The 24,301-nt window shown below is 41.8% G+C and overlaps 2 protein-coding genes across 2 annotated transcripts; both read right to left on the bottom strand.

Moving 5' to 3' along the window:
* Positions 1-1,248: 1,248 nt before the first annotated feature.
* Positions 1,249-11,394, bottom strand: LOC112109997 (putative P2Y purinoceptor 10). Its single transcript, XM_024204768.1, has 2 exons — positions 11,260-11,394; positions 1,249-2,756 (listed from the first exon to the last, which is right to left on the bottom strand). The coding sequence occupies exon 2, from the start codon at positions 2,701-2,703 to the stop codon at positions 1,603-1,605; it is 1,101 nt and encodes a 366-aa protein (XP_024060536.1). The 5' UTR covers positions 2,704-2,756; positions 11,260-11,394; the 3' UTR covers positions 1,249-1,602.
* A 9,582-nt stretch (positions 11,395-20,976) lies between these two features.
* Positions 20,977-21,993, bottom strand: LOC112110002 (putative P2Y purinoceptor 10). Its single transcript, XM_024204778.2, has one exon. It carries the CDS (start codon positions 21,955-21,957, stop codon positions 20,977-20,979), a length of 981 nt encoding a protein of 326 aa, XP_024060546.2. The 5' UTR covers positions 21,958-21,993.
* Positions 21,994-24,301: the final 2,308 nt, after the last annotated feature.

Below are 24,301 nucleotides of genomic sequence, written 5' to 3'. Positions count from 1 at the left end.
GATAAAATCATGAGAGTTGGCAATGCTGGTTAGTAGAGCTCCTCCTTGCAACTGTACCTGGTCTCTACAAGGGTAAACAAGTTATGGAGAAGGCTCTATGGACCCTCTTCCTCATCCCCCTTTGCACACACAATCTGTTCTTTAATGTTCATCTAGTAAATAACCATCTCAGCATCTGCCATTCCCCAGAAGTCCTATGGGCCACCACAGCTACAATTCTGAACAGAAGAGGCTATGGAGTGTCCAAGGCCTTGTCTAGATAACGAAAAAGATGCTTTTTTCAATGGAGTGAACTCAGTTGAGCCAATTCAACTCAACTGAAACCCCCACTTAACCCCTGTAGACATCTTTAGCTTGATTTTTAGCAGGTCAAATTATAGTCTAAGCAGGCCTCTAAGGCTGTCTTCATCACTAAAAAAGGTATGTTTTTACATGGAGGTAACTGACTAGAGTTTGCAACCTTAATGTAAAATCCTAGCAGAGACAATGAACAGGTGATTTTTACCTCAGCGTAGCTAGCTGAGGTTCAATACTATGCCCTCTACCTGGGGTTGACCTCAACTAGCTACACTGAGGTAAAAACTACCTGTGTGTTGTCTCCGCTAGGATTTTACATTGATGGAGCTATCTTGACATAAAAACACACATTTTTCCAGGGAAAACATATATTCTAAGACACAGCTTGCCAAAACTGAGCTAACAGTTTTAAGCTGTGCTTACAGTGACATTAACTGGGGCTTTCAATTGACTTAACTAGCTCAAATGAGCTAACTCAGTGGAGGTTAAAAAAACAACAACCTTTTTTCCCTAGTCTAGACAAGGATTGAGTATTTCAGGGGGAATCCTGCTGAAGAGCAGAGTTGCTTGAAAGCATTTTTTTTTAATTTTTTCAATAAACTGACCTCTCTGCTGAACAAGTGCAGCCTAGTATCTGTAATTTTCCAGAGCTTCTGCAGCTTAGAACTTTTCAGACTTAGTATTTAAGTTGAAGTTTAATTCACTCTTGTTCCTGAATAAATTGTCATTTGGAAGGCTGTATTGTTGCTATTAATTCAAGGAAAAATGGAAACCTTCCCAGCAACCCAGAATATTGATAGGATTTTCAAGGATGTGAAACATTTTATCTTATCAGAAATTATTCCTTTTCTGTTGAAATCCATTAAAACAATTGTGTTAATCAAGACTCAGACCAAGCTACTATTTTCAGTAGAAAACATTAATTTAATGATTTAAAAATGTATTCACAGATATACCAGATATTCTAAATGTACCTTGGGTAAAAGTCCTTTAAGGCAAGGATTGTCTAAAAGCAGAGATATAACCATGACATAACATTTTCATAGGTGCATCAACATCAGAACTGGAAATGGCCTATGTGGAACCCTAGGCTGTAGCTGTTTTGTAACTGTTCGGTGGCTGGAATTCCCATTATGGTCAATGGTATTTCAATATATAGATCAGCTGCTACGATTACATTCGGGAGCGTCTTTTTAAGGAAGAATATGTACTGTTATTCAGTACATATTTCTGGGCTTAATGTGATCTCCATTTGAGCTTTGGACTTCACCTATGCTGAACAAACTGTCTTGAGTTTCAAAAGGCTTATTGTAATAAAAGCCCCTCTGGTTCAGTTAGAGGAGTTTCTGTGTATTTATTTGACCAGAGTTTTGGAAAAGACCGAAATTTAAAACATGAAAAGGGTTTTTGTGTTTTAGTATCATCGCTGTTTTCTTGGGAAGATGAGTCACTCTCTTTGTCCATGAGACAACTCCTGAGGGCAAAGCCGCTACATTGCAATAATTTGTTCTGAAACTCTGATGTGATAAAGTAATAGAGGATTGGATCCAGACAACAGTTCAAACTTGCAAGACATAAAGAAACTGGATGAAAATGAAGAGTGCTTCTGCGTATGGCGCAGTTTGTAATAACATTCTGTTTCACCATCATAAATAAAGGAAAGTTTATATGATATGGTGTGAAACATATGAAGAATACAGCTGCACACATCAGAATCATCCGTAAAGCTTTCTCTTTCTCACTTCTCTGTTGCAAGGGCACTTGACAGTCCTGTAGAGATTGTCGCATTTTCCAAGTGCAGTATGCAATAATAACTAGGGGGACCACAAACCCTAATAATTCAGCTATTGTTACTGAAGTAATAGAAGATTCCATAGTCATTTGCTTCACTCCAAGATCTGCAAAGCAGGTGTTTGTATTGTTGGATAAGGTAGGACTTCTCAGGATTGGAACTGGTGAGCAAGCAGCCCCAACAATGATCCACACAACAGCACTAATGGTGACATCATACCTGCACTTCCAGTCTTTGGCTTTGAATGGATGGAGAAGGAAAAGGTACCTTTGAATGCTTATGCAGGTAAGGAAACAAATACTTGCGTACATGTTGAGATACTTCAGGTAGAAACATAACTGGCAAAGGAAACTCCCAAAAGGCCATATGTGGTTTATATAATAATACACTCGAAGAGGTAATGAGAGAACATGTGCAAGATCAGCTACAGCCAAATTAATCATAAAAATAACAGCTTTGTTTTTCTTCCTGATGAAGCGACATAAAACCCATAATGCAGCACTGTTTGCCAGAAGACCAGGTATGAATATTATGGTGTAAGTGGTTGCGTATAGGGAGGACTGAAATCCCATATGAGGATCAGTGCAGTTTCCTGAAGGTCTGTTGCTCGGCATCTTGAATGTATCTGCGCATTCATTTAGGAGATGATGGGATGGAAGAAGGATTTCTGTAGAGAGTAAAAACAAAGACAGTAAAGGCAAAAACTGTTCAGTGTTTATTAATATTGATGTTTGTATTTTCTAATTCAGACAAAAACATTTAAATGAGACCGTACACATAGTAAATACCTATTGAAAAGGAAGGAGTATAAAGAAAAGCTTTGTGGTTCACTCCATTACAGAAACTGAGATTAAAATGACAAGCAAAGAGGATGCTTTTACCATCAGTAGTAGGGCCATAAAAGAGATTTTGTCACTTGACCAAGCTCCCAATACAGTTATCAATGGAATGACTCTGTAGCCATCCCAGCATGAGTAGTTGTTTCTGGAACATCTGCATCCTTGGGTCATATTCACTCTTCGATTCCAGTCATTCAGCAGCCCAAAGTCTTCTGGGATTTGGGTATAGACACACAAGCTATCCGGAAACCCTACTCTGCCAGGGTCTCATAGCCAGCCAGCACTGATCAGAAAGTTGTGCGGGTTGACTAGGAAGGATAAAGAATTGGGCCATCTCTTAGATGTGCTGATTCAGTGCATCATCCAGCCAGCCTTGACTGGAGGTAGTCCTATGGAATTCCATCCAGAATGTAAACCTACTCTGACAGTGTCCTAATGCCACAGTGACGCTATTCATCAGCTTGTTGCCGGCTGCCAGGCTACTCTTCAGATCTCTAGTTTCTCCATAACATTTGACTTCATTCATTGCACACTGTATTCAAACGCCTATCGAATCAGTGTCCCCATGCAGACCTACAGACGTCTCCAACAAGAGATTAAATAAATATAGTTTTGAATTAACTCAGACTGTCTGAGCATCTTTAACAACCACCATAGAGATCTTGTATTACATTATCAGAAGTAAAACAATAAATAGCTTAAATAAGGAACAAGGCTAGCAGACAGCAGACTGTGGAGGAGGTCTGTGATGGAAAGGAGCAGACAGCTCCATCAGAGCTCTGGCTCCATATTTAGGACTAATAAACTTAAACTAATATCTAACCAAATGTGCGTCAGTTTCTATGTCGGTATTGGAAATGCATTACTACACAATGGCATAATGCAGTCATCATTTTGTAATAACAGAAAATAACATCTAACCATTGCAGACATGATGGGAAAAATATCTCTCTGCAATTACCCCAGAAGTTCTCCAATTTGGGTGACATTCATCCATATGCACCTGCATAAATCTCTATGTGCCATATATGCCCAACATTGAGGGCTTAAATGGTGCAGAGGTACTTGTGCAGGCCTTCTTTACTGTGATGAATTTCACCCTTCCTGAGTACCTTTTTGGGGAAACATTTTTTTAGGCAAAGGGATTATTGTTCATGCAGCAGGTTATAAAATGAGGCACAGATAACACCATCATTTAAGACTAAACCATGTAATTTTCACCCTAGCACCAAATGCTATGAGTATAATTTTTAAATTGACCACAAGGTGTCACAGCTGGATCAGAGTTAATGTCTCTTTTGCTTCTCTCTAAGAGACCAGGGCCTGATCTTGCAAAATCTTTATCATAGTTCTTGAAAATCTGACTGGCACTGATGACAATGTGTAATGAATAAAGACATGATTTTGGTGTCAATGAGACTGCTCACACTTGTAAGCCCTCTGGCTAGAATTTTCTAAAAAGCTCCTGATCAGATTTCCAAGAGTTCAGAACCCACAGTTGAGACCAAATTTTCAAAGGAGCTCTGGACCCAGGTGCTCCCACTGAGAAACTTGTGGTGTGATTTTCAGAAGTGTTCAGCACCCACCATGCACATGCTGAGCTCTTCTGAAGTTCTAGCCGCAAATTTGGATTTCTAAATAGGAGCTGAGCACTCTGGCCCCAGTTGTGTGTGCTGATCCCTCCTGACAATCCCAGCCTGTGTTTAGTAGTGTTTGCAGGATGAGGCCCTTACCTTTTACTCACAGACTCATAGTCTTTAAGGCCAGAAAGGCCCAATGTGATCATCTAGTCTGACCTCCTGCACATTGCAAACCACAGAACCTCGCCCACCAACTCCTGTAGTAGACCCATAACCTCTGGCTGAGTTGCTGAAGTCCTCAAATCAAGATGTAAAGACTTCACATTACAGAGAATCCACCATTCACTTGCTAGTTTAAACCAGCAAGTGACCCGTGCCCCATGCAGTAGAGAAAGGTGAAAAACAAACAAACAGGGTCTCTGCCAAGCTGAACTGGGGGGGTGGAATTCCTTCCCAACCCTAAATATGGTGATCAGTTAGACCCTGAGAATGTGGGCAAGATCCAGCAGCCAGACACCTGGGAGAGAATTCTCTGTAGTAATTCAGAGCCCTTCCCATCTAGTGTCCCATCTCTGGCCATTGGGAATTTTTGCTACTAGTAGTTGCAGATGGGCCACACACCATTGTAGGCAGTCCCATCACACCATCCCCCTCCATAAACTTATCAAGCTCAGTCTCAAAGACAGTTAGGTTTTTTGCCCCTACTATTCCCCTTGGAAGGCTGTTCCAGAACTTCACTCCTCCTCTGACAGTTAGAAACCTTCGTCTAATTTCATGCCTAAACTTATTGATGGCTGGTTTATATCCATTTGTGCTTGTGTCAACATTGGTGCTTAACTTAAGTAACTCCTCTCCCTCCCTGGTATTTATCCCTCTGATGTATTTATAGAGACCAATCATCTCTCTCTTCAGCCTTCATTTGGTTAGGCTAAACAAGCCAAGCTGCCTGGGTCACCTCTCATAAGGCAATTCCCATCTTTTCATGTGCTGTGTATTTATACCTGCCTCTGTATTTTCCTCTTCATGCATCTGATGAAGTGGGTTTTAGCCCACGAAAGCTTACGCCCAAATAAATTTGTTAGTCTCTAAGGGTATGTCTACACTTGCAGCTGTAGAGCACTGTGAGTTAAACCTGCCTTTGGAGAGCACAGCAGGGAAAGCTCTGCAGTCTGTCCACACTGACAGCTGCTTGCGCACTGGTGTGGCCACATTTGCGGCACTTGCAGCGGCATTGGGAGCGGTGCATTATGGGCAGCTATCCCAACATGCAAGTGACTGCAAGGTTCTTTTCAAATTGGGGGGGGAGGTGTGTGCAGTGTGACAGGGAGTGTGTTGTGTGTATGTGGGGAGAGAGAGAGTGGTGTTTGGGGGGGCTGAGAGCATGTCAGCATGCTGTCTTGTAAGTTCAGACAGCAGCAATGACAAGAGTGGCCACTTGACTTAAGGGGATTATGGGACGTTTCCGGAGGTCGATCAGAGCGCAGTAACCCAACACCTCGTTCACACTGACGCCCGTGCGTTGTAGCCAAGGCGCAGCAAACGTTATTCCTCTCGCCGAGGTGGAGTACCAGCAGCGCTCTAGCCATGGAGTCAGAGCGCTCTACGTGCCTTGTCAGTGTGGACAGGGAGTGAGCTAGGGCGCCCAGGGCTCCTTTATTGCGGTGTAACTTGCAAGTGTAGCCAAGCCCTTTTAAGGTGCCACAGGGACTCCTCGTTGTTTTTGCTGAGAGACTAGCACGGCTACCACTCTGACACCTTTCATAAGGTAGAGTTTCCATTCTCTGATCATCCTAACAGCCCTTCTCTGTACCTGTTCAAGTTTGAATTAATATTTCTTAAACATGAGACAGTATTCCTGATGAGGTCTCACCAGTGTCTTGTATAATGGCAATAACACTTCCTTATCTCTACTGGAAATACCTTGCCTGATATATCCTAGGATTGTATTAGCTCTTTTCACAGCTGCATCATATTGATAGTCATCCTGTGATCAACCAATATGCCCAGGTCTTTCTCCTCCTCTGTCATTTCCAGCTGATACATCCCCATCTTACAGCAAAAAATGTTGTTGCTAGTCCCTCAATGCATGCCCTTGCACTTTGTACTATTAAATTTCATCCCATTTCTATTACTCCAGTTTTCAAGGTTGTCCAGATCTTCTTGTATGATATTCTGGTCCTCCTCCATGTTGGCAATACCTCCTAACTTTTTGTTATCTGCAAATTTTATTAGCACACTCCCACTTGTTGTGCCAAGGTCATGAATGAAAAAGTTAAATAAGATTGGTCCCAAGACTGATCCCTGAGGAACTCCACTAGTAACAGCCAGACAGTTCATCTTTCATATGACCCGTTGTAGACTCCCCTTTAACCAGCTCCTTACCCACCTTTCAGTTCTTATATTAATCCCCATCTTTTCCAATGAAACTAATAATTTCCCATGTGGGACTGTATGAAATGCCTTACTGAAATCCAGGTAGATTAGATCCACTGCATTTTCTTTGTCTAAAATATCAGTTATCGTCTCAAAAAAAAAAGATCAAGTTAGTCTGGGATGATCTACCTTTTGTAAAACCATGTTGTATTTTATTCCAATTATCAATTAACTCTGTCCTTAAATACTTTCTCTTTCAAAATTTGTTCCAAGCCTGTGCAAACAAATGATGTCAAACTAATAGGCCTGTAGTTTTTTGGATCTTTTTGTTCCCTTTCTTAAAAATAGGTACTTTATTAGCAATTTTCCAGTCAGAGGGTATGACCCTGAGTTTACAGACCTATTAAAAATCCTTTCTATTGGGCTTGCAATTGCATGTGCCACTTCCTTTAATATTCTTGGATGGAGATTATCTGTACCCCCCAATTTGGTCCCATTAAGATGTTTGAGTTTGACTTCCACATCGGATGGGGTAATTTCTACTTCCATATCCTTCCTTCCATTACCTACCCTGCCACTACTCCTAAGCTTCTCATTACTCTTATTAAAAACTGGGGCAAAATATTTGTTTAGGTTTTTGGGCCATGCCTAGTTTATCTTTAATCTCTGCCCCAAATACTGGGCTCATATTTAAATACTGGAGAGTTTTTCGCCTTGGGGTAACTAAGGGCCTGATTTCTCCCCTCCTCCCCTCCTCCCCCCCCCCCGAGGTTCTGAATACCCATAGCTTCTATTATCTTCAACTGGAGTTGTGAGAATTTAGCACTTCTGAGAATTAAATCCAGAGTAACTTTACTCCAATCTCTGCAGAATTTTGCTGATTCCTTAGAATAAGCATAGGGAAATTTAGATATTACTGCAAATGCTAAAGTAACCATTATCTGAAGCAAAACTGGCACGTTTCTAAGAGTGACCAATGTAGTTAGGAGGAAGTAATGCTGACTGTATTTAGCAAGGGTGCCAATATCCTGTTGTCCAGAGCTATGACAACAGGGCTTGACAGTATTAAAAAACAACAACAACAACAACAACAAACATTGTCAAGGTATTTGTCATCATTTTTTTAAGTTCCTACTTATTCCACTTTCCAATTTTCAAGAGTTTACTCTTCTCTCCTGTCATTCTTTCAAAAATGCACTAAAGCATGATGAAGACTGAAAGAAAAAAATGCTCATGTAGATAAATATACATGAACTTTGCTCATGTAGGAAAAGTAGGTCCAGTTTTGACCATTAACTTTGGCAAAGCAGATGTTAGTGTGGGCTAGCGTGCTTTTGTTTTTCAAAATCAAAAATGTATATTTTTAAATATACACAACAGATGTCCTTGGAAAAGCTGTGTGTAGCTTAATGTGGATGGTCTGATAGTGAACAAAGTAATTGCTGCTGAAGATCCTCAGTGGAGCCTCATCCTGAGAGAGAGATGACCATTGGGTGGGGAGTGCTGCTGCCAGTGGTCGGAGAAAAAGCAGCAGGCTGAATGGGTTAAGCTGTCCTTCATGTGCTTGTTTGCACTACGCTATTGATCATCTACTTCTTTTATTCCTCCCTGATCCCGCCATGGGGTCTGTGCTGGCAGTAGCTATGCGGGAGGTGACACCACAAAAGGTGATGGCCCCTTATGCTTGGTGCTGCTGCTGTCCATGGTCTCAGAGCACTGGAGGTATTTGCTGTCCCCAAGGTTATTGGCCCACCTTACCAGTCCCCTCTATAGCCACATCCATCTTGCTCCTTGCTTTCAGGACTGCTCACCTCCGAAAGGGGTGAGTGGGGCAGGCCGTGAGTCTGGAACAGGGAGAAGAATGGCATTGGCCAGAGGGAGGATGGGGTCATCTATGGCACTCAAGCAAACTCTCAAAACGTAACCCTACAGGGACTGCTATTAGGGCATAGTCAATGGAGGCACTTAACTGTGGAATTCACTTACCAAGTTGTCCAGCACAGCCCATGTTCAGTGACCTGGCATGTCCATCTTTTTTCTCAACCTCGCACCTGAGAATGTGTTTGGACTTGCTTTGCATTTTTTGTACAGAGGCTGTATTTTGATCTTTAACTAGGTACATGTGTAATTGGGCACATTTTTTTTTACATTAAAATTTGATAAATACACTAAATTAAACCTTATTCCAAACAGACCAGTGAACAGTCATAAATTGCTAGCACCTTTTCCTGGCTACTGTCAGTCCGTAGCATTACTTTACTTCTGATTTACAGCAGCATCGGTGAAGTCAGTATCAGGCGCCTTGAGTTCTAGGGCTGTACTTTCCTCTTTAAAAGTCCCCACCAGCCCCAACTCCCTGGTGGACACATGAAATGTGGTGTCTTTCTGGGTAGTTGTCTTCCCACGACAGAGTTCAATATTGATGTACTAATTAACTCCATCTCACACCAGACACGAAGGCTGTCTGAAGACTCAATTAATGTTTATTAAACCCTTGCTTTACTGGTAAAAACTGCTCTTTGAATCCAGGGAAGTCATTTCTCTGCCTGATGGCAAGTAATAGTGAGGTCTTGGCCCTATATTTCTGAGGAAGATATGGGGAGAGAAATTGCTTGGTGGTTCACGGAGAAATCAGATATTCGTATCTAACTTTACACTTTTTGAAGGACCCACTTCCTTTGAAGCTAGCATGATGTCCTATAGTATCATTTGGGGTTGTGGCTTTCTATGGAAGGGTGTACAGACTTTTTGGTGCCTCTTAGAGAGGCCCCCAAATCCTAACACACCTGACCTCCATGTTGTCCTCATAAGGAGGCCCTGCCAAGCTAACCAATGACATTGGGCTTGGGGGGAAATTTGCATCAAGGGTTTAGAGGCAGCTCAGGAACCAGCCAGGAACTAATTAAATGCAGCTGAGATTTTTTTGGCCTCAAGACGTTAAAAAGGGAAACAGAGATTGTGCTGACCAGACTTGAATGTGGGGAAAACATATGTGCCACTCTGGCTGGCTTGTACTTGTTTTTTGTTTAGTAGTCTATTGGTTGTAACACACACATGGAATGAATGCAGCTAGCACCTATTGACAAGCTGCTGTCAATTTGGATTAAATCCAGTTCTCCTTCAATAAAATACTCCCTGAAATAAGTGATTTTTATTTTGTATGTGTTCACAGCTGAACCTCTGGTGAATTTTCTCTCTTGCCTTTTGGTCTCTGGCCCCTTTGACTCTTTCTAAGTGCTGCCCTCATTTATCCCTGGGTAAAGACAGTGATGTTATGACTCAGTGATATTTTCTAAGACCTTGGAAAAATATTAATGTATTGTAGCTTTTAATCATCTAAATATATTTGCCATTTTGGTATTGTTATTGCAGTAGTGCCTAGAGGTCTCAAGCAGGTTCAAGGTACCATTATACTAGATGCCGTATAAAAGCATACTAACAATCAGTTCCTGTTGTGAAGGGTTTACAGGGTAACTGAAGACTGGAAACAAAAAATGGGTGTCATTACAAGGAATGGGGAAGGAGGATGTAGGTAAAGGTGATAGCAACATGGGTTATACAGAGTAGCCATGTGCTCAATTAGCAGGTTAAGCTAATAATTAAAATAAACATAAATGCAAAGAAGCACTAATATATCAGCAATCTAACTTTCTGCTATGTACTTATATGGTCTTTATTACAGAAGTCATCAGTGGAAATTGCCGGAATTATCATTACTCTGACTCACTGTGTGCCCCACCCAGTTCTACATTTCTGTGGTATTGTGCTTAGAATTTCCAAATTCAAAGAGACAGTAGGAACATAGTCTTTTCATAATTATTATTATTTATATAGAGGTAGCCCTAATTCCAGATCCAAACAACCCCAAACTTTGAATCTGAACTTTATGGCAAAGGTTCCTCTCTGGAATTATAGTGAAATACTGCAGCGGTGGGGAAATGCATCTTTTTAATAAAAATCCACTTGATGACTTGAAATAGTTTTCTAGAGTTTCTGATTTAAGTAGACGAGACTTTCTACAGCTTTTGTTTAAATAGTAATTATCATTAGCTTTTTTAACACATGCAACTGAAAGAGAATATGTGAAACAGAACTGAATGATCTGTTGTAATGTCCTATCAATCAACGTAATGTTTTCTGTAGAACAGTCTTCAGCTGTTTTCTCATACAGGCTTTCTATCACAATGCATTGCTTTTTACTTACCCACCACTCAGAAATGAAACAGCAAATTGCTCTTCTATCAAAGGCTGCTGAGGACAGCCTACCAATACAAGCATTTGTTTGAAGTTTCTCTTGAAAAAAGCATACGATGGTATTGCTGAATATTGTTATGGCTTGGATTTACAAAAGGAAATGTGCAGCAAAAATAAATCTTACCTCATTCTAACTTCCATTCTTCAAAACAGAAATATCCACAGCGAAGAGTAGGGAAAAAGCAAAATGTTTTTTATTAGCTACAGTTTATGCTGTAGATTCCAACGATAGAGATATTTTTAAAAACTTCTCACATGAAGAGAGAAATTTCACCCTCTTGCCCTAGTGCTCCAAAATCCGCTGACATCTGGAGACTGATACAGTGACTGAATAACAGGAAATCCTGTATTTTTTTTCACTTAGCCAGCCAACGTGTTTTCAGCTACTGACATTAAAACAATTCAGATGATGTTATTTTGATGCGACTCAGGCTTTAATTTTGCACAGAATTGGAGTTTCTGCTATGTTCTATGCATGCCCTCAGTCAAGTTATACTTTACTTTTGCCTGTGACGTTTTGTCATTGTAGACTCCATCTGTTTGCTAAAACTGTGCACACACAAATCTGCTAGTGAGCAAATACTAAAATATAACTGAAAAATATATAGATCTAAGTCAGGGTAGGCAACCTATGGCATGCATGCCGAAGGCGGCACGTGAGCTGATTTTCAGTGGCACTCACACTGCCTGGGTCCTGGCCACCGGTCCGGGGGACTCTGCATTTTAATTTAATTTTAAATGAAGCTTCTTAAACATTTTAAAAACCTTATTTACTTTACATACAACAATAGTTGAGTTATATATTATAGACTTATAGAAAGAGCCCTTCTAAAAATGTTAAAATGTATTACTGGCACGCGACACCTTAAATTAGAGTGAATAAATGAAGACTCAGCACACCACTTCTGAAAGGTTGCCAACCCCTGATCTAGGTCGTTCAAAATGAGTGAAAGGTGCGAAATTTTGGTTTATTTTCCATATCCAAAATATATGATGGTTTATAGCTTGAATGTTCTAAAAGTACTCTCATCTTATACAGGCATGTAATGTCCAGTGTCATGTATTTGAGATATACCTTTCTTTTCTCTGCCTCATTCAATTCCTTTTCCATGTGTGTATAAGATGTCCTTTCCTTATGCAGGGCCGGTGCTACCATTTAGGCAAACTAGGCGGTTGCTTAGGGTGCCAAGATTTGGGGGTGCCAAAAAGCGGTGCCCCCAATTTTTTTTTACAGCGTTCCTACGCCCCCTCCCCGAGCACGCGGTCGCCGCTCCACTTCTCCCGCCTCCCAGGCTTGCAGCACCAATCAGCTGTTTGGCACTGCAAGCCTGGGAGGGGAGGAGAATTAGAGCTGGGGCGGCGTGCTCAGGGAGGAGGCGGAGCAGAGGTGAGCTGGGGTGGGGAGCTGCTGCACGGCTCCCCGGGGGGGAGCTGCCGTGGAGGGGGGGCACCTCAGGGCAGAGCGGGGAGCTGCCACGGGGGGGCGCCTCAGGGCGGGGGGGGCGGGGAGCTGCTGCAGGGCTGGGCGGCGGGGCGCAAGATGGAAGTTTCGCCTAGGGCGCAAAACTTCCTTGCACCGGCCCTGTCCTTATGCATGGTACTGCATTCAGTGGTGATGACATATTACTTTCTGGATTGTCCGGAAATGGCATTGCGATGTGAGTTACTATTAGTTGCATTGTTTCCTGCTGAATGATGTGATATGATGATGCACATCACATATCATGTCCCAGCATCTGCAGAGATAACATGGCAGCACTGTAGAGCTGGCGTAGTGCTCCCAGTTCTTACTATAGATGCTGACTAAATTGAAATATATTCTTTCTCTTGCTATAATATCCTGTTGGGTTGGTTTTAGGGTCATTCAAAACAAGCAGATGCACACTGGGGTACCAAGAGGAAGGAGAAGAGGGAAAGGTATAATCTACAATAATTTGTTGCTTAAATCCTCTGGCAATTGCTATGGGGCAAATCCCGATCCTTTCCCTCCCCACCCCACTGCATTTGAACATACAAAATCCTTAAAGCAGTGGTTCCACCATGATTCCTCTGTGCAGGGGAAGGTACCAGTTACAGTGAGCAGGCGCTATTGGGTCCAGCCCCCCATGACCCACGAAGCACCGTTCTCTCTGGGGCAGTAGAAAATAGTTGTCGGGGCAAGGGTTGTCTAGATGAAGTGGGAATGTAGCCTGTACATTTGCAACTACATGGATCGACTAGTCCAAACCACCACGTGGGGGAAGAGGCAGCAATTGCTATTACAACCCCAAGTATGTACTTGCTTTCTGCAGCCTGCACAAGGGAAAAGTTCTATGGGGAAAAGAGCTTTGTGCAGGTCCATGGTTTGTCCCTAAGTGCTTATATTTTAAAACTCATAGACAGATCTATGGGGTCCTGAATTATTCCTGCTTGTTAATCACTTTAATTAGATCTGTATATGAATAAGAGTCAGCAACGTCATGGGCTTCCTGCAATCACTGGAAGCTTTGAATCTCAGTGTTGGGAAGACAGTGACCAGGTTTACAAATTCAAAATTTGTTTTCTGTGCATCTTCTCCAGTATTTGCTTCAAAGTGGCTGTTTCAGCAAAGAAATGGCGCACTCATTCCCTAAAACGTCCAAAAAACCAAAGGGATGGGCACACACAGTCCAACTGAGAGATTTTTAAAATGTGGGCTTTTCCCCTGTAGTTGTATTTTACCTCTTAGTTTATTTTGCCCTCTGAAAACTTTTCACACATTCTAGGTCATTAAAAGCATCACAGAATGCACTATTATGTGACATCACTGACAACCAACGTTACACAGGTTGACAATCTTGCCCACAGATATTAATTTTAAAAATCCATTGTCATACATTAAAATGTATAATTATTTCTCTTCTAATGGACTGAATAAACTCTATGTATGTATGTTTTTGCTTAACTATCCTTGCTTAAGTATAGTTCTACACAAGTGCACATTTTACAGGGACTAACCTCTGCTTTTATAAACTCTGACAGAAGGTACAAGGAAGTTTAAAGTGGCAGTGAAATTAAATGTATATCCTTTTAAGCCTATAAACTGGTATTCTGTGGGCAGAAGGACAAATGCAATTCAACATTTCTCTAAACTGAGAACATTTTTTTCATATCAAACAGGATGCACCTGAAGGATGTATGTAAAACAAGGTTGTACTTCTCTAAAGTAAGGGGTTTTACTCACATCAAGTGAAATTCACCAGTGGGCAGAGTCCTGGCACGAAGCCCATGCACTAGTTAGAGCCTACTTAAACCTGACCTTCATGAGTCAAGTGGTGCATATCACTTGTTTAGGCCCTCTGACAAGGGGTGAAGTTCACCATAAAATATATAAATAGTGTTTACAGAAGTGGCATTCATTTAGACTTAGATTTATTTTAAAGTGATTAATGGCCAAGTTATTCTTTACCTTTGTGTTTTGACACTTGCACACACTTTGGGTCAGGGACTGCAGAATTACCAACCTCAAGCATTCACAAATCATGAGTAAGGCCCCACAAATCATGAGATTTTCTTAAAAAGCATGAGATTTTAATAAATAGATAAATTTGGGGCTCTTTTTATTTACCTAATAGGTGATGAGCTTGTAGGGTGCACTCAGGTCATATTTTCAGAGTTTTTCTCTGCAACAAGGGCTAGAAACTTGCATTTTAAAAAATAAATAAAGCTGAGATTCTCACCAAAACCCTTGACTCCAGTAGCAGCAGCTTGAAGAAAAACACGAAATAGTGTGACACCCATGATAAAATTGTCAGTTGGCAACACTGCAACATTCTCTTACTCTATGTGTACATTGCCTAGCACAACAGGGTTCTGATCTTTTTGGGGAGAGGACCACCACTTACCTCTGAAATACTGGTAGTATTTCACCAGGTACTACTGAAATACTAAAGGGCACATCAGGTGAGGGATTGTGTGTCAAACCTGCAAGGAACAAGCCCTCTCATAAGTAGCCATAAGGCGTAGGTATTTTCTAGGTAAGGCCTGGGTATAAGTTAAGGGAGTAATGTAATGAGCCTAAAAGGCATGTAAGACAAGACAATAGCTTAGCTAAACAAGGCATAAGGCCCAAAAAGCCTTAGCATAAGCAGCTAACCAGGAGTAACCGTAGATCATAAGATATCACAAGTTAGAAGGCAGGAGTGACTGAACTGCTGACAGGTAACCACAAGCTTACTAGTTTGTACCTGTTTGTGATATTTTATTTTAGGAACATCAACAGATGTCTGACCACAAGAATGCCATGGTAACTAATGATGTATATGCTAATAAGCTTGAGGTAAATGGACTCTTAACCTATGGGAGACGGGCACCCCAACATTAATAGGGTAAGGAAGTACAAATAAGGAAAAAGGGGAAAACTCCTACTGACTATGCATTAGGCACAGTGGCTTCAGCACAACACATTATAAAAGTTGTATTCCGGCCTGTGTGCATTGGGGAAAGGTAATTCTTGGGAGATGCCAGGATGACAGCCACTGGTGATGATGACTAACACTTCGGATCTTTTTTCAAGCGATGGTGTGAGCATATGGATGCTCAGACACACATTCTATGTTATGTCTATCTACCTTGCTGGGTTGGAGTGTTTGTAGCTTTACTAACTGCGTTAATAACATATTATAAATACAGAAGGTTTTTCTTAAGTGTGAGTGTTGTAACTGTGCACATCAGGGTTTCCAGCTGAACAGAAATTCTAAGAATACTGGGTCTGATCTTGGGACAAGAACCTACCAAACCTCAGAGTTTTAACTGGAAATTCTTAAGTAATCAATACAATTAATACACAATCGATAGATCAAGCAACATGTGCTAATAATCAAAATGTTCATATACATAACACAGATCATTACCTGTTCCTATTGGACATTTTTTCACCCAACAAGCATTCACCAGTGAAGGGGAGTGTCTTATTGCTTTGCTGTTGCTGAGCATTCCACACCCTTTGAGAGCCCTGTTGATATGTGATATATTTTTGATCTACGTGAGCAATTCAGAGAATTTGTTACATTACTTGGATAGTGGCCAGTTCTCGTTCAACCCTGACACTACACTAAGTTTTCTCTAGCAGTGGAGTGAAGGTGAAAAGTTCCAGATTTCAACCACCCAAAGTTTAGATGTGATCAGACCCAGGATTTTGGAGTGGGCCCATCTTTGGTTTTCTGAGGGGTCACTGATGAAAGTTAGTTGGCTTTGGAGGGACAGCCATTTGTTTTGGGTTTTTTGGTGTATTTGTTGAGGAAACACAAAGCCATCTTAACTGCCATGCACTCACTGGGGAGTCCAGGAGCCAGGATGTAGACAGTCCATGAAAGGAATCCTCACAGAATGGAACATGGCAGATTCCCTGGACTGCTTTCTACTGTCACAATACTATAAGCCTTGCATGGTTCCAGGGAACTGAATATGAAAGCAATTTTCAGATTGCATATGAAGCAAACTTACTGTAAAAGGAGTGGAGGAAGTGACAAGTAAACCTGCTGATGCAACCCACAAGGTCTCACCCATTGGATGTGTGGTTCTAGATCATGTGATTACCATTTCCATTTGTGAACCACCATCTCTCAACCAAGTAGGCAGTAGAAATGCTGAAGTTTGAGCCATACTAACCAAAAGGGTCATGAGGCCTGGGCCTAAGGAGCAAATGAGTTGGGGATGCTGTTTAATGTTGAATAAAAGCCCTTTCATTCCTGATTTTTACTTTCAAATTTCAGAGCAAAAGGAAATCAGTGCAAATCTGTAGATGGGACTTTCTAAAAGTGGGAGGGGAGAGAAGTCAGGTGTTTTCCCATGGGGAAAGACATAAGTCTCATGTCATATTCACATATTGGTGTAGACTGTGATACATGACAGGAGTCACTTTTACTTTAGTCTATATAGAGTCAATATATGATCTCTTCCAAGTCCATTATGCAAGCCAAGGAGTGAGGCAGGCAGAGAGAGGAGCAGCAGCTTTGAGAAGAGACTGGTGCACTGGGACTTCTGTCACAGTGGAAGGGGAGGTTATCCCTTGCAAAGACTACTGAGCTGTTAGCCTTTAGAGCAATGTAGGCCCGTAACCCACAGGAATCAGGGCAGAGAGCACATCAGTTTACAGGTGTTGAGAAAACTTTGTGAGAAAATAGGGGTGGCCTCACTTTTCAACTGCAGATCTATAAAAAGGAAGTGAAAAAGAAGAGACAACATGTCAGAAGCTATTACTGGGAAGGCTGCTCTCAGACAATGATGAAAAAAAATGGCAAGAGATCTCGAGTCTCACAAACAAGAAGCTTCGTCTTTAGTTCTCCTTCTGGCACTCACAAAGGGCCTTTCGGACAACAGGGCAAGAATAAGAATGGGCAATTTTATTTGCTGCCACAGAAATTGTAACATTAAGAGAAGTCATCAAAATTCTCTGCGGAGCAAATAAAAGCAGACATTCTCCCTAGAGAGATCAGCCTGTAACTTTGTTTTTCTATAGTTTAGCAATCTCCACTTTATTTGAAGTGATGTTGATACATTTTTAAAACCACAATTTGAACGCTGCTGTTTCTGCGGCAACACAGATTCTGATCTTCACTGATTGTCACTCCAAATACAGACCCTTTCACTGCTGAGGCCTTGTCTTCTACTGCTTTAACAATACTGCAGGAGTTACAATAATCTAACCCCCACTGGTGTCTATATCAGTATAAAGGTGCTTAGACTAGTGTTGCTATTCAGGGGTGTCATTTCCTGTGGAGCGGGGGAGTAGAAGGGAAAGGAGCAGCTTCCTTCCACCGTCAGACTTTTCATAGATCTATATGCTCCACTTCCCCCTCCCTACCCAAAGACTTTGCAGCTTATAACATAACTACATATAGTGTTCTCTACACTGATGCAACTCTCACCCCACCCTAGAATTTCTCTGAAATGATGCCTCTGTTGCTATTCCTGTACAAGAAAGGCAATAAGCAATACCAGTAAAAAGCACCTGAAATCCACACTAGGGGTTGCACCCATTTAACTATTCTGGTAGAAAAATCAACTTCCTGATAGAAATACACCTCTACCCCGATATAACGCTGTCCTCGGGAGCCAAAAAAATCTTACCGCGTTATAGGTGAAACCGCGTTATATCGAACTTGCTTTGATCTGCCAGAGTGCGCAGCCCCGCCCCCGCCCCGGAGCGCTGCTTTACCGCGTTATGTCTGAATATGTGTTATATCGGGTCGCGTTATATCGGGGTAGAAGTGTAGTTAAATTGGTATAAAAACTGTGTGTAGACAGTTTAAATGCAGCTAAGATTGGTAGTAAATCAAATGTGTAGCCCTTTGACGTCTTTGGCCTATATGACTGAGTGCTGGCCCCAGTTCTATTCTAAGGTCTTAAGTGGGACTTAATTTGTGCATTGGTCCTGAGCTGGCCTTCTCCACAGGGAAGAATTTCACTCAAAGTGAATAGGCTGTTGGAACTCGCCAGCAAAACTGTATTGCAAATAACCAAGGATTGGAAAACACACTGTTGTCTGAGACATTAACACACCTTTGTGAAACCTGTGTTACATTTGCAAATATGTATTTATTTTTAAAGCATGATTTTGCAAAGAAAAATGGAAGACAAGCTGTTCGAATGTCATTGTGATACCTTAAACATTTGTTTCTCCACCAAACAAAGCGCAAAACAGAAGCTTGAAGGAAATTGCACTAAACACTTCCCAATAGCTGACTAAGATATATAAACATTCTCAGAGAAATAATTACAACTGAAGGCTGAATCCACACAGGATAGTAAATAGAACAGTTGATGGCACAGGAGAAAAACTTGATTAAAAAAAAAACTAATAAAAATTGCATTGTACAGGCTTGAATATACACTTAGGCCCCAGTCCTGCAAAGACTTATGCATGTGCTTAAATGTATGTTTCAATTGGAGTACTTGTAATGCATAAAGTTAAGTGTGTGTGTATGTCTTTGGCAAAATACAGTGTCTAGTTTTTAAGGCAATGGGAGTCTTTCCACTGATTTCAGTAGGCATTGCACTGGTTACTTATTGAACAACTTTGTCACTAAGAAGCTAAAGAAGCTAGGACTAATTCCTTTAATTAAAATATATTCCCTTGTTACACTTGTGAACACTGAAATATCCCTTTAAAAACAGCTGCATGTATATAAACTATAACATTTAGCTTTAAAAAATGGTAGTTGAGCTACCTAGCTTATTGTCAATATAATGTAATCATTTGCCATTAAAGATAATACCCAGTGTAATCATTATTTAAACCGAAGCGATATTCCCCATCCCCAGCCCCCTTAAACCTGGGAGACACTAAATGGAAAGGCATTTTTGGCCGAGCCAAAAAGTAATAACATGAAATTCAGGTAGTTACACTTAAGTGTTTCAGCTACTTTTGTTTGTGTTTTATAGCTACACATAAGGCTTACTTTTGCAAGATGTAGATGCTGTTGCTGCTACTTAATGACAATTTTTGTCTTAAAATTCATTCAAAGTGGATAAATCAGTATACACACATCTGACCAAATCAATCCCAGGTATAAGACCACTGAAATCAGTGGAGTTACTCTAGGATGAATTTGACCCATTTTTAGGGTGCTAATTTCTACGTTCTGTGAAATAATACTTTGCAGTTTGCTTGAATGTTTTAATAGCTAATGTATTTATGGGGGGTGACCACAAATTGAGGTCACCATTAGAGCAGAGGGAATTATTAATAATTTACTCAATTAATTAGGCCTCTCTCTTCTTTTTTTTTCCACTAGTGGAACGACTGTGGGTAGATCACTCTTTCTGCTAATTTATTTGTTAGTTGAATTTACTAAATCAATCCTCTTACTGCATGGATGAACTGCAAAGCGCTTAACGGAAGAGGGCCATGTGCAGCAAGGAACGAGGGGGCCTGCAGTCCTGATGTGAAGGTCCTGCACCATATAGCACACTTTGACTGTGAGCAGCTGAGAGGAGGCAGCTGGCAGCAGGTGAAGAGCCCACTCTTCGATGTACAGGCCGCACTGTTTGTGGAGGTCAGCTGAAGAACTTAGTCGCCGAGTCCTGACCTCTGTTGTAGCACAGGCTGCTGAGGGCAGGCAGGGGCGGGAGGTGGGAGGAGGATACCCAGACACCTACGTCTGACTAAGGGGAAAATGTTTGAGATGGAAGAAGAGAGGGATATAAAGAAATGGAAGGAGAGAACAAGAAAAGATGGAAAGAAAATGTGAAAAAGAGATAGAAACGTGTTGTGAATAACACAATATGCTTAGTGCCAACAGCAGGCCCTAGCAGTACAGGATTTTCACTAGCGACACCACAGTGTAGAAAGAGCAACTGTGTACCTATGGAAATGTGGTCGCCATATTGAATCAAGCTGCAAACCCTGAGGAGGCTCCACTTTGTGTCTCTGTGCTTGGTTTTGTTTGTTAATTATTTCCCCTGTTGCGCTGTATTTCTGTTGCAGAAGAGCAGTTGCTGAGAGGAGGTCACATTGGGCCTCGGTGTTTGGAGTGTCTTTGGCTTGATCATAGAACCACACAAGTTAGGAAAGAGCTACTAGGCCATTCCCATCTCCCTGCAAAGGCAGCACTGCTCCCTACAGTATTTTCTAGTTCAGGTAGATCAGGTGAGGCACTCCACCAGTTCACTCCAGTCAGGGGTTCTCCAGTCTCAAAACCCATACCATTTGACTGCTGATTTTAAATGAACATTGTTGTCTATATTTCAAAAGACTTTCAGCATCACAAACCCCATCAAGTAAAGCTGCAGGTGTTTCTATTCTACTTATTTGACTACAGAGTTATAGAGCAGTCCAAGATTTCATATGTAATAAGGTTAAAAAAAATGCTCATGGTTTTTATTCCTTAATCGACGAGGCACTCTCCTTGCTCATCAGGCGACTCCTGATGATTGCGCTGCTGTGTCTTGATAACTGATCCTGAAATTCTGCTGTTGTAAAGAAGTAGAGGATCGGATCCAAACAACAGTCCAGGCTTGCCAGGCTTAAGCAAAAGGGCTGAGAGTAAAGAGTGCTTCGGCGTATGGCGCAGTGTGTAATAACATTCTCTTTCACCATCATGTAGAAGAAGAAGTTTATGTGATACGGTGTGAAACACACAAAGAACACAGCTGCACACATAGAAACCATGCGTAAAGCTCTCCGTTTTTCACTGGCATTTTGCAAAGGCATTTCGTATTTCTGAAGCGACTCTTTTGTTTTCCAGGTACAGTATACAATAATAATTAGAGGGCCCACAAATCCTAAAAGCTCAGCTGTCGTTACCATAATCACAGAAGCTGTCTTACTGTCAATTTTCCTGACTCCAAGATCTGCAAAGCAGAAATTTGAATTGTTGGTTAAGTCAGAGTTTCTCATAATGGGAAATGGTGAGCAAGCAGCCCCAACCACAATCCATACCACAGCACTAATGGTGACGTCATACCTGCGCTTCCAGTCTTTGGCTTTGAATGGATGGAAGAGGAAGTAGTACCTTTGAATACTTATGCAGGTAAGGAAACAAATGCTTGCGTACATGTTGAGATACTTCAGGTAGAAACATAACAAGCAGAGGAATCTCCCAAAAGGCCACGTGTGGTTTATATAATAATATATTCGTAGCGGTAACGAGAGAACATGAGCAAGATCGGCTGCAGCCAAATTAATCATAAAAATGACAGCTTTGTTCTTCTTGCTGATGAAGCGACATAAAACCCATAATGCAGCACTGTTTGCCAGAAGACCAGGAATGAATATTATGGTGTAAGTGGTTGCGTATAGAGAGTTTTTAAATGTTATATTAGGATCAGCACAGTTTTCTGAAGATCCGTTGCTCTGCATCTTGAGTGTGTCTGAGCAATCATTTGGGACTGGATGGAAGATTTCTGTAAAGAGTAAAAAGATAATCATAACATCTAGCTCTTATATAGCATTTTGCATCAGCAGATCATGATCCCCATTTTGCACATTGGGAAACTGAGGCTCAGGGAGGTAAAAGTGACTTTCCTACAGTCTCCTAGCTGGCCACTGGCAGAGTCTGGAATGGAACCCAGATCTCCTGAGTCTCAATCTAGTGCTCTAGCCACTAAGCCCTGGTGCCTCCCAAAACAATTGCTGTAAAGGCAAAGACAATGCAAGATTGATCTATATTAATATTTGCATCACATGTACTATATGCATTACTTACATTATTACATTTAGTAGAATGTAGAGCCTACAACATGTCCTCTGTAAATCTCCTTCTCACTCTTCAATGCTTTTTCACAAGCAGTAAGATACTTTGGGGGTTATAAAACCTCAAAGACTGTTTCCCTCTATCGAAGGTATGTACCTGGTCCCCATTACCATAGTATCTGAGCACCTTACAGTCAATAATGTAGTTATCCTCACAAAGCCCTGGTGAGCCAGGGCAGTGCTGTTACCCGCACTTTACAACTGGGGAAGTGAGGCACAGTAAGACTAAGCAACTTAGCCGGGGTCACACAGGAAGTCTGTTGCAGATCAAAGAATTGAAGTTGCATGTCCCAAGTATCCAGTGCTTAATTTGTAATGAAAGATGTGCTGGAGCTCAAGCAATTTTTTACTGTCATAACTGATGTGGCAAGCCGAGAGGTGCCGGGGCTAGGAACAGCCGAGCCCAGAGGTGCCGGGGCTAGGAACTGCAGAGCCCAGAGGTGTCGGGGCTAGGAACAGCCGAGCCCAGAGGTGCCGGGGCTAGGAACAGCCGAGCCCAGAGGTGCCGGGGCTTGGAACTGCCGAGCCCAGAGGTGCTGGGGCTCAGCCCTGGCACAAATTAAGCACTGCAAGTATCAGTCTAGCGCCCTAACCACTCAATCATTCTTCTCAAAGTGAGCCAGGTCCATGTCACTGAAGCAGTATGGGACCCTGACAAAGTTGTAGCCATCAATGAAGAAGGGATTGATTTCCACCTAGCCTAGAAAAAATCCCTGTCTCTGACAGCCCAGGATAACCTACAGTCTGGGCTAGACAAATGGAATTTACTTTCTTACTGCTCACCAAACACGTTGAGCTACACTTAAAATGTGGTCATCCTGGGTCTCTCCACCACCCCAACACAAACCTGGGCCATCATTTTTAATTGAGCAGTTTAATTTTGAGGTGATATTTTCCTTTTTCAGACTCTCCTTTGATTCAAACTGCAGACTGATCAGGGTGGGGTGAGGAACTTCCAATTAAACTGTTAAATTAGGTGTACTTTTCCTTCTTTAAACCAGACTAGGATTTCTCCTCAGAGGGGGTAATACAGGCAAGAAAAGTTCAGTTTGGGGATATTCCTGTACTCAAAATCCTGGGTGAGCTTGATTTACCAGCTCATCCAATGTAAGGGTAAAAATGAAGACTGGGTTCCTGTTTTCATGTAAATGTCACACAGTGGCTGAAGAAAGGGATGAGATTCCCAGCTGCTTTTCTACATTCCTTCCATGGCTCCGCTCAGGGAAGTTCCTGGCAGCAGGATTTTATTGTCTCCCTTTTGCCAGGGAGTGAGGAGCACCAGAGGCACAGAGCCAGTATGAAAGCACAGACTTTCTGCATGGCAGTTGCAGGCCTTCTGCTGATTCCCATTCCCCTATGATCCACAAGAATCCACTGGATCTTCTAGGTATAGAGGTGGGCATCCCAATGGAATGATGGTAGAGGGATTCTGTGAGGAAATTTTCTCCACTTTAGTTCTCTGCAGGGAGTTTTACTGTGAGGATATAGCATTGGGGATACTGATTCACTGCAAATGACTCATTTTCTGCAAAGTACCACCTACAGGAGGCATCTGCCAGCAAAAGTGTCTCTGTAAGTAGATGCTGGCCTGGTAACTTGTAGCATGTTACTCATACATGACTAAGAAGCATATGGTCTACTACAGGGTATGGTCCAAATTCACCACTGGTGTAATCATTGGCCTGCTTATGCTAACAGTGCCTATGACCACCCATTTTCTATGCCAGCAGGCCCTGGGAGCAGCAGTTGTTGCTCACTCTCTTTTTTGCCCTTCGTTTGAAACATGTTTCTATTCCTCTGGCTTTTCTTTTCTCCTTAAAGAGTAGCCCAGCAACGGACTAATGCCATATAGCACTGACAGCCACCCACGTACACCCCACCCAAGAAACAGCCCTCTGAAATGGCTGACTGAGATCAGTGGGAGTTAGGCCTTTTTTGAAAATACCACTAA

Source organism: Terrapene carolina, unplaced genomic scaffold (genome assembly GCF_002925995.2).
Source record: "Terrapene carolina triunguis isolate 2854851 unplaced genomic scaffold, T_m_triunguis-2.0 Scaffold131, whole genome shotgun sequence".
Taxonomy (NCBI): domain Eukaryota; kingdom Metazoa; phylum Chordata; order Testudines; family Emydidae; genus Terrapene; species Terrapene triunguis.
The sequence above is the reverse complement of the archived record's forward strand: the minus strand, read 5'-3'. Positions and strand labels throughout refer to the sequence as shown.

Coding starts and splice junctions, on each gene's coding strand:
- LOC112109997 (XM_024204768.1), bottom strand. CDS start 2,703: ATGCCGAGCAACAGACCTTCAGGAAACTGCACTGATCCTCATATGGGA.
- LOC112110002 (XM_024204778.2), bottom strand. CDS start 21,957: ATGCAGAGCAACGGATCTTCAGAAAACTGTGCTGATCCTAATATAACA.